Source organism: Portunus trituberculatus, chromosome 2, assembly GCF_017591435.1.
Source record: "Portunus trituberculatus isolate SZX2019 chromosome 2, ASM1759143v1, whole genome shotgun sequence".
NCBI classification, from domain to species: domain Eukaryota; kingdom Metazoa; phylum Arthropoda; class Malacostraca; order Decapoda; family Portunidae; genus Portunus; species Portunus trituberculatus.
In genome coordinates this window covers 6,015,765-6,032,303 of record NC_059256.1, presented here as the reverse complement: position 1 = coordinate 6,032,303, position 16,539 = coordinate 6,015,765, and the positions used below count along the sequence as shown (strand labels likewise).

General features: G+C 43.7%; 1 protein-coding gene across 1 annotated transcript; it reads right to left on the bottom strand.

The window, feature by feature from the left end:
* Window positions 1–248: 248 nt before the first annotated feature.
* On the bottom strand, window positions 249–11,458 carry LOC123503800 (mucin-5AC-like). Its single transcript, XM_045253825.1, has 10 exons — window positions 11,303–11,458; window positions 7,365–7,612; window positions 4,981–5,114; window positions 4,321–4,492; window positions 3,657–3,846; window positions 2,811–2,968; window positions 2,021–2,288; window positions 1,775–1,924; window positions 722–929; window positions 249–595 (listed from the first exon to the last, which is right to left on the bottom strand). The coding sequence occupies exons 2-10, from the start codon at window positions 7,595–7,597 to the stop codon at window positions 249–251; spliced, it is 1,860 nt and encodes a 619-aa protein (XP_045109760.1). The 5' UTR covers window positions 7,598–7,612; window positions 11,303–11,458.
* Window positions 11,459–16,539: the final 5,081 nt, after the last annotated feature.

Sequence of the window (16,539 nt, the reverse complement as noted above, 5' to 3'; positions counted from 1 at the left end):
TTGAGTGCTAGGTGTCACCAAGCCACCTGACTGAGTGCTGGGAGACAAAACGTGGCTTCCTTGGGTGCTAGAAGTGAATAAGCCAGCTGATTGGGTGCTGGAGGTAAACAAACTAGATGATTGGGTCGAGCTTGTCTGGATTTGGGAGGAGGAGGAGGAGGAGGAGGGAGAAGACGAGGCTTTGAGGAAATCTACTAATGAGGAGGAGGAAGTAGTAGAAGTAGTAGCAGTAGTAGTAGTAGGAAGAGTTAGGGAGGCTGTAGCATCACACCACCACCACCACCACTACTACTACTACTGCTGCTACTATCCTTCCCCTTCAGTGAGAAAGTAAAGGTTGCTGTAACATTACTACTACTACTACTACTATTATTGGCAGTAGTAGCAGTTATCACGTCTACTTTGACAGGGGGGGGAGGAACAGTGGAGGGGGCAGCCAGCAGAGCCCCAAGTGTTCCACCTAGCACTATAGAATCAGTGGTAGTGGTGGGGGTGGTGGTGGTAGTGGTGGTGGAGTCAAAGGTGGTGGTGGTGGTGGAGGGTGTGGTAGTAGTGGTGGTGGTTGTGGTGTCTGTCTGTCTGTCTGCCTCTCGACCTGTTGGGGATAGAAAGAATATTGTTAATTTTATTTGTGTGTATGTGTGTGATATAAACAAAACTCTCTCTCTCTCTCTCTCTCTCTCTCTCTCTCTCTCTCTCTCTCTCTCTCTCTCTCTCTCACCTCCACTAAATAACATGTTCAGCATCTTCTTAAGTCTCTGCTGGTTCTTCTCCTTCTCTGCCAAGTGAGCCTCCAGGGATATGATGTGGGTGGGCCGTGGGGGGGAGGGGTGGCGTGGGGTTGGGGTAGGGGTGGGTGTTGGGGTGGCGCGGGGTGGCTGCGGTGATGGAGGGGTGGTGGTGGTGCTTGTGGTGGTGGTGGTGTTGTCCTGTTGGAGTGAATTGTGGTTATTAAAAGTTGTTTTCTTAAAGGTTTTATATAAGTAAGTTTAAAATTATTTGCTTATTATATTTAATGGCCACAGTCTTCACTATTTTAACCCGTTCAGTACTGGGACACATTTTTACCTTGCGTTTTGTGTACCATTAGACCATTTTATTGACATTAGCAAGGGTGTATGGAGGGCACAAGATTAATGGCCACAGTCTTCACTATTTTAACCCCTTCAGTACTGGGACACATTTTTACCTTGAGTTTTGTGTGCCATTAGACCATTTTATTGACATTAGCAAGGGTGTATGGAGGGAACAAGATTAATGGCCACAATCTTCACTATTCTAACCCCTTCAGTACTGGGACACATTTTTACTATGAGTTTTGTGTACCATTAGACCATTTTATTGACATTAGCAAGGGTGTATGGAGGGCACAAGATTAATGGCCACAGTCTTCACTATTTTAACCCCTTCAGTACTGGGACACATTTTTACCTTGAGTTTTGTGTACCATTAGACCATTTTATTGACATTAGCAAGGGTGTATGGAGGGCACAAGATTAATGGCCACAGTCTTCACCATTTTAACCCCTTCAGTACTGGGACACATTTTTACCTTGAGTTTTGTGTACCATTAGACCATTTTATTGACATTAGCAAGGGTGTATGGAGGGCACAAGATTAATGGCCACAGTCTTTACTATTTTAACCCCTTCAGTACTGGGACACATTTAGAAGAAGAAGAAGAAGAAGAAGAAGAAGAAGAAGAAGAGGAGGAGGAGGAGTACAAAAACTATAATAACTTCTTCCGAACCATTTCCCTCTCTCTCTCTCTTACCAGGTGGTGTGGCTGCGGCAGGGGAGCAGGGGGTCCATGGGTGGCAGGGGCAGCAGGGGGGGCGCAGCTGTCATCACTGTGGGAGTTGCTACTGTCTGAATCTGTCTCCCTCGACTCGTACATAGAAAAGGCACTGTCTCTCCCGCTGGTCTGTGGAGAGAGGGAGTGGTCAGTGGTGTGTGTGTGTGTTTATCTCTCTCTCTCTCTCTCTTAATTTTTACACTACTCTCTCTCTCTCTCTCTCACCTGGATCTTGAGAAGGTGCCTTGAAGAGGAGAGAGAAGCAGTCATAGGGTCCAAAACACACCTCCTCTTGTTCTCAGGGGTCAAGGAAGAGGAAGAGGAGGAGGAGGAGGAGGAGGAGGGTGGGGAGGAAGAAGAAGAAGGAGGATAACTCAAATCTAATGCTCTCTTTCCTCCTCCTCCTCCTCCTCCTCCTGTTGTTGTTGCTGCTGTTGTTGTTGTTGTTGTAGTTGTTGTTGTTGTATCGCTGGCCTCCTCACTAGTGCTGTCCCTGTAATAGTAGTAGTAGTAACATAACATAACATAAATAATATTAAAACAAAGGGCCACCAGGGGCCATCTAGGTTATCCTGTATCAGTCGCACAGCAACCTCGTCATCAGTACTTAAAGATACACTTACAAGTACACAATACATTATATACTAATTCTAAATATTTGGCCCATTAACAGGGCTAAGTCCTGCAGCGAATTCCTCTACAATCTGTGATCCCCATACATGGGGATTATGTCTTGTTTAACTATAGTAAATTTCTTATAAAAAACTATCATGCAGCACTATACATAATTATAAATCTAATAAATTTTAGTAGTAGTAGTAGTAGTAGTAGTAGTAGAAAAAGAAAAAGAACAACAACAACAAGAAGAGGAAGAGGAGGAAAAACAAGAAAAGAAGAAGAAGAAGAAGAAGAAGAGTAGTAGTAGTAGTAGTAGTAGTAGTAGTAGTAGTAGTAGTAGTAGTAGTAGTAGTAGTAGTAGTAGTAGTAGTAGTAGTAGTAACAATAATAATCTTACCTTGCCGAATAATTGATGGGAAGAGAAGGGGAGGTGATGGGGCCAGCACTGGGGGGAGGAGGAGAGGAGGAGGAGGAGGAGGAGGAAGAGGAGGAAGAGGAGGAGATAGGGGGTGAGATAGGAGAAACACACTGCCTCTTGCATAAGTCTTCTGCTTCCTGTAGGAGGAGGAGGAGGAGGAGGAGAAGAAAGAAAATGATTAGTTATTTGTAATGTATATATCATTTTTCATTACTCTCTCTCTCTCTCTCTCTCTCTCTCTCTCTCTCTCTCTCTCTCTCTCTCTCTCTCTCTCTATCACACTCTCTCTATCACACTCTCTCACTCACACTCTCTCTCTCTCTCTCTCTCTCTCTTATAAACTTTCTAATTTCAAAACAACTTTCCACTGATGTCCAGCCCTGCCACACACCACACCCTGGCAGTCCACCCCTGCCAGCCTCTTCACAGTGAGACTCCTCCCTGCCAAACAGCCCCTTCAACCCTGCCACACAGCACACCCTGGCTCACCACCCCTGCTAGCTCCTTCACAGTGACACCCCTCCCTGCCAAACAGCCCCTTCAACCCTGCCACACACCACACCCTGGCTCACCACCCCTGCTAGCTCCTGCACAGTGACACCCCTCCCTGCCAAACAGCCCCTTCAACCCTGCCACACAGCACACCCTGGCTCACCACCCCTGCTAGCTCCTTCACAGTGACACCCCTCCCTGCCAAACAGCCCCTTCAACCCTGCCACACACCACACCCTGGCTCACCATCCCTGCCAGCTCCTGCACAGTGACACCCCTCCCTGCCAAACAGTCCCCTCACTCTCACACTTACTCACACACCCTGCCACTCACCAGATAGCAAGTAGGGGCTCGCTTGGTACCCCTGCCACCAGCCTGGGCGCTATGCAGGGCTGCCACCACTGCCTGAACGCTGGTGGGGTCCCTGGCACACTCACTGCCTCCCACGCTGGTGTTGTGAGGGCTGGTGGCGGTGGTGGTGGTGCTCTCAAACACTGACACTACGGAGCGGATGTCTGGGATTCTAGAGATAAGGTTAAATTAGGTTAGGTTAGGTTAAGGTAGGTTTCAGTTAAGTTGGGGATTAAATTTGCTTGAGTACAAGATTAATGGCCACAGTCTTCACTATTTTAACCCCTTCAGTACTGGGACACATCTTTACCTTGAGTTTTGTGTACCATTAGTCCATTTTATTGACATTAGCAAGGGTGTATGGAGGGCACAAGATTAATGGCCACAGTCTTCACCATTTTAACCCTCCACATGAGTTGGTGAAGCTGTACAGAGTCACCAAATAGTCACCACAAGGAATAGGGAAACACGTCATGCTACTGAAGAGGTAAGGAACATTCTCTCTCTCTCTCTCTCTCTCTCTCTCTCTCTCTCTCTCTCCTCTCAACTTTCCCAGCCTCTCTCTTTCTCACACAAACATTCTCTCTCTCTCTCTCTCTCTCTCTCTCTCTCTCTCTCTCTCTCTTTCTTTCTCTCTCTCTCTCACCTTGGCGTGGCAGAGGACAGGAAATCCGAGGGAGGGTGGAAGGGAGCAGCTGCAGCCCTCCCCAGCGGCAGGAGGGGGGAGGCTGGGGTGCGATGGGGGGTGAGAACTGGCTTGGTTCGCCCCCCCAGCCTCACATTGGGAAGGAGACCCGTTCTAATGTAGCGGTCCTGGGCTGTGGTGGTGGTGGTGGTGGTGGTGGTAGTGGTGGAAGGAAAAATATTAATTATAAATAGAAAATATACATAGAGAAAGATTTACAATACTTCATCTCTCTCTCTCTCTCTCTCTCTCCGGGACAAAAAAATAATGAAACAATTTAACAAACAAAAAGATCAAAAAGAAAACAAAATTCTTTCAATCTCCTTTAAACAAACAGACAAATAAAGAAAATCAAAATGTCTGTTTGTCCGTCTGTGTAGAAAAATATAATAAATAAATAAAAATCAATGTGTGTGTGTGTGTGTGTGTGTGTGTGCCTTTTCTTCTTCTTCTTCTTCTTCTTCATCTTCTTCTTCTTCTTCTTCTTCTTCTTCTTCCTCCTCCTCTTATTCTTCTTATTATTGTTATTATTCCTGTTGTTCTCATGTGTGTGTGTGTGTGTGTGTGTGTGTGTGTGTGTGTGTGTGTGTGTGTGTGTGTGTGTGTGTGTGTGTGTCTTACCAGTAGGGTAGAGTCTTGGTGAGCGAGGCGGGTGGTGAGGGTGGGAGGGGCTGTGGTGCGGGTAGTGGTGCCCTCCTCTGGCCTCGCGCACCACTCGACTGGTGAAGCCGGGACTCACCACTTCTGCCACAAAGCTGAAATGGTAGTAGTAGTAGTAGTAGTAGTAGTAGTAGTAGTAGTAGTAGTAGTAGTAGTAGTAGTAGTAGTAGTAGTAGATTAAGACATCTAGACATACCACATTCTATCGGCTTATCTACACTTCAAAAGCAACAAATGTCTTTAATGTTCGAGTCAGAAATTTTATTGAACGCTTTATGCTACTAATGAGCCCAACACTAGCTAGAATCACCCTTTCCCACACTACCTGCCTGTTATCAACCCCTTCAGTACTGGACGTGTTTTTACCTTGAGTTTTGAGTGCGATTAGATGATTTTATTTACTTAAGCAAGGGTCTATGGAGGTCTGAAGATTAATGGCCATAGACTTCACTAATTTAATCACCACTTATGTTTCTGAAGCTGTAGAAAATCACTATATAGTAAGCAGAATGAATATGGAAATGCGTCACGGTGCTGAAAGGGTGTATGGAGGGCACAAGATTAATGGCCACAGTCTTCACCATTTTAACCCCTTCAGTACTGGGACACATTTTTACCTTGAGTTTTGTGTGCCATTAGACCATTTTATTGACATTAGCAAGGGTGTATGGAGGGCACAAGATTAATGGCCACAGTCTTCACTATTTTAACCCCTTCAGTACTGGGACACATTTTTACCTTGAGTTTTGTGTGCCATTAGACCATTTTATTGACATTAGCAAGGGTGTATGGAGGGCACAAGATTAATGGCCACAGTCTTCACTATTTTAACCCCTTCAGTACTGGGACACATTTTTACCTTGAGTTTTGTGTGCCATTAGACCATTTTATTGACATTAGCAAGGGTGTATGGAGGGCACAAGATTAATGGCCACAGTCTTCACTATTTTAACCCCTTCAGTACTGGGACACATTTTTACCTTGAGTTTTGTGTGCCATTAGACCATTTTATTGACATTAGCAAGGGTGTATGGAGGGCACAAGATTAATGGCCACAGTCTTCACTATTTTAACCCCTTCAGTACTGGGACACATTTTTACCTTGAGTTTTGTGTACCATTAGACCATTTTATTGACATTAGCAAGGGTGTATGGAGGGCACAAGATTAATGGCCACAGTCTTCACTATTTTAACCCCTTCAGTACTGGGACACATTTTACCTTGAGTTTTGTGTGCCATTAGACCATTTTATTGACATTAGCAAGGGTGTATGGAGGGCACAAGATTAATGGCCACAGTCTTCACTATTTTAACCCCTTCAGTATGAGTTTTGTGTACCATTAGACCATTTTATTGACATTAGCAAGGGTGTATGGAGGGCACAAGATTAATGGCCACAGTCTTCACTATTTTAACCCCTTCAGTACTGGGACACATTTTTACCTTGAGTTTTGTGTGCCATTAGACCATTTTATTGACATTAGCAAGGTGTATGGAGGGCACAAGATTAATGGCCACAGTCTTCACTATTTTAACCCCTTCAGTACTGGGACACATTTTTACCTTGAGTTTTGTGTGCCATTAGACCATTTTATTGACATTAGCAAGGGTGTATGGAGGGCACAAGATTAATGGCCACAGTCTTCACTATTTTAACCCCTTCAGTACTGGGACACATTTTACCTTGAGTTTTGTGTGCCATTAGACCATTTTATTGACATTAGCAAGGGTCTATGGAGGGCACAAGATTAATGGCCACAGTCTTCACTATTTTAACCCCTTCAGTACTGGGACACATTTTTACCTTGAGTTTTGTGTGCCATTAGACCATTTTATTGACATTAGCAAGGGTCTATGGAGGGCACAAGATTAATGGCCACAGTCTTCACTATTTTAATCCACACATGAGTTTCTGAAGCTGTAGAAAGTCACCAAATAGTCACCACAAGGAATAGGAAATCGTCCTGCTACTGAAGGGGTTAACTTAATCTAGCCCAAATCTAACCTTACTTAACCTAATTTAACCTAATCTAACCTTAACCTTAACCTAACCTAACCAAAGACACACAGACAGACAGACAGGCAAGCAGGCAGAAAGACAGATGGATGGACAGAGTAACTTAACCTAACCAAACTTAACAAAAGACAGACAGATGGACAGACAGACAGACAGGTAGAAAGGCCGAGAAAAACAGACAGATAGACAGACAGCCAGCCAGCCAGACAGACAGACAGACAGGTAGAAAGGCAGAGAGAAAAACAGACAGATAGACAGACAGACAGACAGACAGACAGACAGAAAGACAGACAGACAGACACCAAACTTAACCTAACCAAACCTAACCTGAGATCCGACCAAGGCATCATCTTGACCGGCGAGGCAGCGGCAGCAGGTGTAGGGGGTGTGGGGGCACTGTGGTGTGGTGTGGAGGGGTGTGGGGTGAGGGTGTGGCCCCATGGGGAGGTTGGGGTGTGTGGGGTGTTTGCTGCTAGAAGAGAATTTTCCTTGCTTGCCTCTCCTCCCCCTCCTCCATCTGTGCTGTTGTTGTTGTTCTTGCGCGGCGTAAACAGAGGCATCGTTCTTTGGTTGATCTGAAAGTAGTAGTAGTAGTAGTAGTAGTAGTAGTAGTAGTAGTAGTAGTAGTAGTAGTAGTAGTAGTACAGGTAACTCTTGATTTGCAGGATAGATGCGTTCCAAGAGGCATTGTGCATTTCAAAATTAACATCAAACTTGTAACTGTCCTAAGCCACACTAGATAACATGCGGGGTGCGGCGTGTGGGCCAAATCGTGTACAGGCAAACCCATCGCGCAAATTTGACTCATTGTAACACTTTTTTGGTCGTGTATTAAAAAAAAATACACATAAATCAAACACCTTTCCTTCTCAGTTTCTATACAAATTGGTGTATTTATTCATGAATATTCACCAAACGATTTCAACTTTTGTTCCACACCACTGCTGAAGCTAAAAATCAAGGTGTGGTTAATGCAGAAAGGTCACCCATCCGCCATCCTAAACGTGGCACATGACTGAGTGAGTGTGACCTTGCCAATGCCTCAATGACTTCACTCGCTAGTCTATAAAGAGAACACATCCTGATTTTTACCCCAATTTATTCATTTTCTTTTTATGTTGTGGCCTATAGCACCTGTAGGTAACTTGAAGAGTGTATGGGCAGCAGTGTTCAGCTTCCACCCATTAGTGGCGCAGGCAATTTTATTTCTAGTGGTGGGCATATCAGGGCCCATATCACTACCCAAGCTCATCTTTTGTGTAGCCACCTGGAGCCTGGGTATCCTGGTGACATGTAGCTAACTTTAAACCACTCCACAAATGGCAAAGCTTCAAGGCGGTGTTCTTAGGGTGTTTTATGGTGTTTGAGGGTGTTTTAAGGATGTTTTATGATGTTTCAATAGTGTTTTCTGGTGTTTTAAGTATCCTGGTGACATGCAGCTAACTTTAAACCACTCCACAAATGACAAAGTGTTTAAGGCAGTGTTTTAAGGATGTTTTAGAGTGTTTTAATGGTATTTTATGGTGTTTTAGGTATCCTGGTAACATGTAGCTAACTTTAAACCACTCCACAAATGGCAAAGCTTCAAGGCAGTGTTTTAATGGTGTTTTAAGGCCCTATCACACTGGCCTATGATACGCGGAACCAGGAACATCCGCTCTAGATAGCTGGAACTTGCCCGGGATTAGCGGAACCAAGTTGGGATGGCTTCATCCATCCCGGTTCTCCGTATGCTATCCCAATGGAAAAGTAAACATGATATATGTAATAAAAACCTTTCATTTGAACTAAAAAGAATGTGACTAAATTTTTCATATTGGAATATTAAACAATATTTCATCAATTTAGAAAGGTAAAGTATATATATATCATGTCGATAGTTTGGGCTCATGGCAACCACCTCTGACTGTAAAGTTGCCATCGCGCACGTCTCAGCTTTTCTCTAGTTTTTTTTTTACTTACTTTTCTTCAACAAGAGGAAGTGCAAATGCAGTTCCAGGACAAAGCACAGGCTGAGGTATAAGCAGCATGGTTTTGTTCTGGTTTATTTTGATTAGGCTTTGTCTTGGTTGGTGGGCCGTTTGCCTAGCATAACAAGAACACGAGCAGTTTGTGTGAGATAGTGTTCCTGGTTTCGTACCAAGAACCATGACCCACGTTCCGCATATCATAGGCCAGTGTGATAGCCCCTTTAGGGTGTTTTAATGGTATTTTATGGTTTTTTAGGTATCCTGGTGACGTGTAGCTAACTGTAAACCACTCCACAAATGACAAAGGCTGTACGTGATGGGGATTCCAACCAACACTGGAGAATGCTACAATGGAGAGACTGGTTGCACAATTTTCACCTTGATTTGGTGGCATAGTGTGAGGAAAAGAGATGGACAGCACTGGCTACTTCACCATTAACAGTATTTCATCCACATCATGGTTTCTGTTAACCTAATTGGCAACTGATGATGATGATTATTATTATGGCAAGAATGGCTGCATTGACACACAACGCTGTCAGTAAGCCAACACCTGTACAGAAAAGCCCTCTCTGTCATGCAGCCACTAATGTGTGTGTGTGTCTGTGTGTGTGTGTGTGTGTGTGTGTGTGTGTGTGTGTGTGTGTGTGTGTGTGTGTGTGTGTGTGTGTGTGTGTGTGTGTGTGTGTTTCCCTAGTTGTAGTTTTCCATGGCCTGGGCTTTACGCTGGTGTGGCCCCGTCTCCATATCTACACTTATCCAATTTTTCTTTGAACTCTGCACACTCGTTGGTGACACCACTTCCTCACTCAAACTGTTCCACGTCTCAACACATCTCTGCGGGAAACTATATTTTTTAACATCTCTCAGACATCTTCCCTTCCTCAGCTTTTTACTATGCAATCTTGTGCTTCTAGTGTCATATTCTTCTCTCAGAATCAGTTTCTCATCATCCAATTGGTCCATTCCGTTGATCAATTTATAAACTTGTAAGTTTATAACTAGGAAAGAGTAAGAGAAGACCAGTATGGAACTATTTGATGGGAAAGGAACAAATAATGAAAACTAAAGAGGAAAAAGATCTTGGAGTGATCATACAAGAAATCTGAGCCCTGATAAACACATAAGCAAGATATTTGGACTATCGTATAAGATGTTGACTAATATAAGAGTGGCATTTCATTACATGGATAAAGATATGATGAAAAGATTCATCACAAGCAAGATACACCCAAGGCTGGAATATGCAGCAGTGGTGTGGTCTGACACCTCTAAAAAGGATATAAGAAAATTGGAAAGGATACAGAAGATTGCTACAAACATGGTGCCAGAATTAAAGGACCTCACATATGAAGAACGACTGAAGGAAATGGGACTAAAGGACCTCACATATGAAGAACAACTAAAGGAAATGGGACTGCCAACCTTACAAGATGGAAGAGAACGAGGGGACCTAATAACAATGTATAAGATAGTAAATGATATTGAAAAGATAGACAAGGAAGACCTGGTGCTGGTGACACAACAAGATGGAAGGACAAGAGGACATGGAAAGAAGATCAGGATGAGGCAGTGTGTCAAGGATGTTGCAAAATACAGTTTTCCACACAGAACGCTGGAAAAATGGAATGCACTGGATAATGGAATTGTTGCACCACAATGTGTCCAGAACCTTAAACAAAACTAGATAAATGGAGATATGGAGACAGGACACTATGAGCCCCACTCCAACCCTGTACAAAATAATTAGGTAAACACACACACACACACCGCGTAGTGTAGTGGTTAGCACGCTCGACTCACATCAAGAGGGCCGGGTTCGAGTCCCGGTAAGCGGCTAGGCAAATGGGCAAGCCTTTTAATGTGTGGCCCCTGTTCACCTAGCAGTAAAATATGTAACTGGAGGGGTTGTGGCCTCGCTGTCCCGGTGTGTGGAGTGTGTTGTGGTCTCAGTCCTACCCGAAGATCGGTCTATGAGCTCTGTGCTCGCTTCGTAATGGGGAAGACTGGCTGGGTGACCAGCAGACCACCGAGGTGAATTACACACACGGCGTAGTGTAGTAGTTAGCACACTCGGCTCATAATCACGAGCCTCGCTGTCCCGGTGTGTGGAGTGTGTTGTGGTGTGTTAATGTGTAGGGTGTGTTGAGGCAGCAGTAAATAGGATAATACGAAAGGTTGGTTGGGTGACCAGCGGGCAACCGATGTGAATTACACACACACACACACACACACACACACACACCGATTCAAACAGCCTTGCCTCTCTTCATCTCCATATTTCTCGCCTCTCACCTTCTCCCGTAACCTCCCGCAGCGCGTATCTGACCCCCGTGACCTCCAGACAGCCTGGGCTCAGTGCCACCACCCTCGCCACGCAATTAACGGAGAAAATGGCAACAAAACTCAGCAACGGCTACACACTTGCTCCCAACTCACGTTGGTGCCGTCAACAACTTCGGTTCGGCTTCTATTTTGTCGACATTAAAATCATTCTCTTCTATTTGGTGTCTTTTATGTCAATTGTTATTTTTATACACATATTACTATTATTCTATGGTGATTTTATATTTCTTTGTCCTCTGTGTTAAACTTAAGGCTTGAATTTTTCTATCAACTATTTCATTATCGGCTCACATTTACCTTAGTAGATATTAACATAACATAACATATAACATAAATAATATTAAAACAAAGGGCCACCAGGGGCCATCTAGGTTATCCTGTATCAGTCACACAGCGACCTCGTCATCAGTACTTAAAGATACACTTACAAGTACACAATACATTATATACTAATTCTAAATATTTGGCCCATTAACAGGGCTAAGTCCTGCAGCGAATTCCTCTACAATCTGTGATCCCTATACATATTCAAATTATTATCCAAATAATTCATTTTTGGCCTATTCAGTTCCATATTTTGATTAATATGTATATAATTACGCTGTAAAGTAATTCGGTTGATTTATTTTGATGCAATTTTGGCCCGGTTCATCAGCCTTATCATGTCCCTGTGCCACCCAGGACTGCCCCTTACTATGCTGCTGTGGTAGGGGCTGAGGATGCAGCCCCCGCGTCGCAGGCTGGCGTGCCTGCGACCCTCCAGGACGTGGTGCAGCTCCTGCTGGGACGAGGTCAGAGACTTGCGTGTGAGGGTCACTGCCTTGGAGCGACAGCGGGACGCAGCGAGCCCTCCGCCCCTGTCCAGCCAGCGCCCCAACCTGCCCACAAGAACCAACTCCAGAGTGTGCCGGCCAGCCCCCGGCCCCAACCAGTGTCTGCTACTGTCCAGTGTCCAGCCTGCCCCACATAATAAGCTCCAGAGTGCGCCAGCCAGCCCGCGGTCCCAGCCAGTGTCTGTCCCGGTACATCCTTCGCCCCAGTCTGTCCCTGATAGCCAGCCCCAGGGTGTGCCGGCTAGTTCTCGGTCCCAGTACAGCCACCGCTCCCGCCGGCCACGGCCCAGCCCCTATCTGTGCCGGAACCAGCGTTGGCAGATCTACCGATAAGTCGGTAGATCTACTGAATTTCTGATGGATCTACCGATCTACCGACAGATTTCGAAAATATGGTCAAATCTACTGATTTTTCGAACAAACCTCCCGAGAAATCCACGACATTTACAGAGAGAGAGAGAGAGAGAGAGAGAGAGAGAGGTGGGTTGTGGAGTACGTGTCTCTTTCATGTATCAAATCTCAGCTGACGGACAACAAACCGATAGTACTGTAACTGATGTCGCTGATTCGGGCGGTATAGTCTTGACTCTTACTACACTACACACACGCACCTGTAAGTCTTCAGAGAATATATTTATGCTGTTTAAAAGTTTAATTTTGTGTTGATTTGAAATAGAGCCTAAAATATTAGCGGGCTGCGTTTGTGAAGTGATGTGGGTGTATGGAGTGTGCTAATTTTCGAGTGTAGCTATAGTACTGCTACCGTTTATATTTGAACATATTGTTACTTGTTGTATGTGTAGGGTACTTTAGTTGACAGATTGGATTATCTTTTGTAGGTATTGATTCTCTAAACTCAACCTATCTACGGTTTTGTATTAGCTGGTTGTGGATAGTTGATAGGATGGAACATTGATTTGTTCGGAGGATGGGAGAAAAGGAACTCTGGGCTCTTGCAGTCTCCTCATTTCTTATGTTCGTATGTTCTTTTGTTCATTTTCTTTAAGCATTTAGATCAAAGTGTTCCAATTTTTGTGTTTTTCTTTTTTATTTGAGTACCGGAAGATATGAAAAGTATAATTTGTCTGCGGAATTCCCAGCAGGATCTTATTCTTTAATAATAAACCTTTCAAAAAAAAAAAAAAAAAAATCGTGTTTGTTGCCAAAAAATATATGAGATAAAACACATTATTTAAATTGCTCATGTTTGCATTGCACGTGTATTTAATAGTATTTACCTTTGGCAGATAAAAAAAAAAGACGTGCAATATATATATATATATATATATATATATATATATATATATATATATATATATATATATATATATATATATATATATAATCTACCGAAAAAAGTTTCCAATCTACTGATTTTTTAAAGTAAAATCTACTGAGAATTCATCAATCCTATCTGGCAACACTGGCCGGAACGCACGCCTCCGCGGTCTGGGTCCCCCTCTGTCGAGGCGGACCTGGTATTGGATGACATGGACACGGATGAGAAGTGGGTACCCACGGCTGCTCGGACACTGGACCGGCTGCAGGCCGAGCTCGCCGCTGTGACCGAGGGGCTCGCTTTGGTGCACCCAGGTCCAGCAGGTATCGCTGTCCCAGGTTGGCGGTGCGGGACGTGCTTCACCTTTGCCTCCTGACGCACTCTTAAACCCTTTTTGTCCCATGTTTAGGGGGTAGTCAGCATAACCCAACCTCCTCCCTTGTTGTATACACTTATACAACAATAACGTTATCAATCAATCAATCATGATTTTTTTAAACTGTCATTCTTCTTATTATTGTTATTACATTATTATTATTATCATTATTATTATTTTAGCCCAAAGTGCAATAAGTGTATACTTTATTAACTTGTAGTATATTCATGTTAGAAGCGGAACAATTCATTATTTCTATGTATTTGTTTGTGGTCCATTTTAAGGTACGCCTGACACCACATTGTCACAAGCACTCGTTACTACAATACTTGCAATGACTCTAACCAACAGTAATTCTCTCTCTCTCTCTCTCTCTCTCTCTCTCTCTCTCTCTCTCTCTCTCTCTCTCTCTCTCTCTCTTGTAAAACCAATAAATGAGTAAAGCCACGTACGCTTTCGCGGTCAACTTGTGTTGACTTGAAGTGGAGTTAAAGCGGCGTGTTTGCGGTCAAGTTGTCTTGAGAAGACAATATTGCTACGTCAAAGTTGCCGCCGTCTTGCTCAAAAGCGTTTTCGCGCGCAAGTTAACTTAATTTATTTCAGTGTGAGTTGATCTTGCTTCCAGCTCATAAGGCGCTTCAAACCTTTATTGAGATGACGTCACAAACTCGCCATGACGTCACAGACACACGTACAAGTTGTGCTGTGCCTTTGGCCTTTGCACCACATGAAAAGCATCCCACTTGCCATGACGCCCTTTAAATACTGAGGTGACGAGACGGTCGCCAAAGCACCAGCCATTCCAATATTTTGCTTCATCAGCTTTATTTAGCTGCCATGAATCAATGTCTTTCTTTAACTAGTACTGAAAGCCTTGGAACAATCCCACTATATCTTTGATTCCGATATGGACATTAGTGTCAATAAAACTTAAGCCGCCTTTTCGCAGTCAAGTCGTTCTAACTTCAAGACGTGGACTTCAGATTGGCGTGCTCACCTAAACACTCCATCTTGCTCTATAGGTTGCAGGACTCTTCTCATATTCTAAAATACTATTAATACAGTATTAATAACCATATGGGAAACTAAATTAAAACACACGAGATTGTTCCAAGGCCTTCAATTTTCGTTAATTACAAACATTCATTCATGGCAGCTAATTAAACCATACGCAGCAAAATATTAGAATGGCAGACGCTTTGGCGCAGACAGGTGCCACACCGTCTCGTTACCACACTATTTAGATTTTAGAGGGTGTCTTGGGCAAGTGGGATATTGCCCATGACACCGGTAAGGCAGTCTACTTTCATTGATGTGAAAATATTATACCTTTTTAATGCCTAAAGCCACTGACACACAACTTGTATGTGTGACATCATGACTTGACATGTGATGTCATAGCAGTAGAGATCTCAAATGACTTGAGCTGGAGGCAAGATCAACTCCTCTTGAAATTAAGTTAATTTGAGCACAAACTTTTTTTTTTTATCAAAACGGCAGCAAGTTGTGACGTAGCTATGACGTCAACTCAAGAGGTGACCACAAAAACGCAGCTTTAACAGCCTCTGACCCAATTTAGTACTTTCTACTAAGAATAACCTGCATTTTTAGCTCTGGCAGTATCCAAAGAACTCATATTCCACTCTTTATTATATAACTATTTACTGTGGAACTGTTTCTTTAATGAGAGGCATTTCGCTGCGGATCCATTCTTAAAGGTACGTTTTGCATGCAGCGATCGTTGCGATGATCACCCAGCGATCATCGCGGACCACTAATTACATGTATTCCTATGGGGCTGTTTTGCAACGAGCGATCATCGCTGGCTCCAATTAGTCGCGCGGCTAGGGGGTGAATATAATCGCAGTCGCTAGCGATTATTTGTGGAGGGTGCGTGTCATCATGGCTCCCAGTTTTTCTCCTGAAGATGATGAAAAACTAGTGGAGGAAACTGCAAAACATCCCTCACTGTGGCAACTTTCACATGCCAAATATAAGGACCAAAGAGTAAAGGACAACATCTGGGCAGAAGTTGCAGAGAAAGTTGGAAAACCAGGTGAGTTTGATGCATACAAAACGTAGCCTACTTTTTTTCCCCTTTGATATACAAACTTGGGGTCTTCACGCAGGTGGTTTACAATCAATTTCTTATATATTCCCTCTTCACTCCTCAATTTAAACATAACATGTGTCTTAGCCCTTTTCCTTCCATACATTTCGAATATTAGTTCTTCGTCTTCAATCTCTGCAGCTAAAAGATATTTAATCACAAGCCTTCTATTTTTACTCAAAGTCATTTTCACTCACGCCACGTGATGCCCTCTCCTCAATAGTCGCACAAACACTGACGATATCGCTGCATGCTAAATGGTCTACCAGTGATGATCGCTGCATGCAAAACGTACCTTTACCATTGCAATGACAATGGCAACAAGTAAAGCTTCAAGTCATCTGCAAAGAACAGACAACTAATTGACATTTGTTAGTGTGAATCAGATGGAGGAAGGCACTCAAATAACCAAGGACCCAGCAGGACAGACTGTACCCTGGGGTACACCACTGAAGAGTACTAGTAGGTACAAGTAGTACTGACTTACACTACACTACACTTACTAGTAGAGCCAGCAACTGAATGACTCAATGTTCTGTCATGCACAAAGTGAGTCAGTCTACTCATCCAGTTCAGTTTAGGACAAGT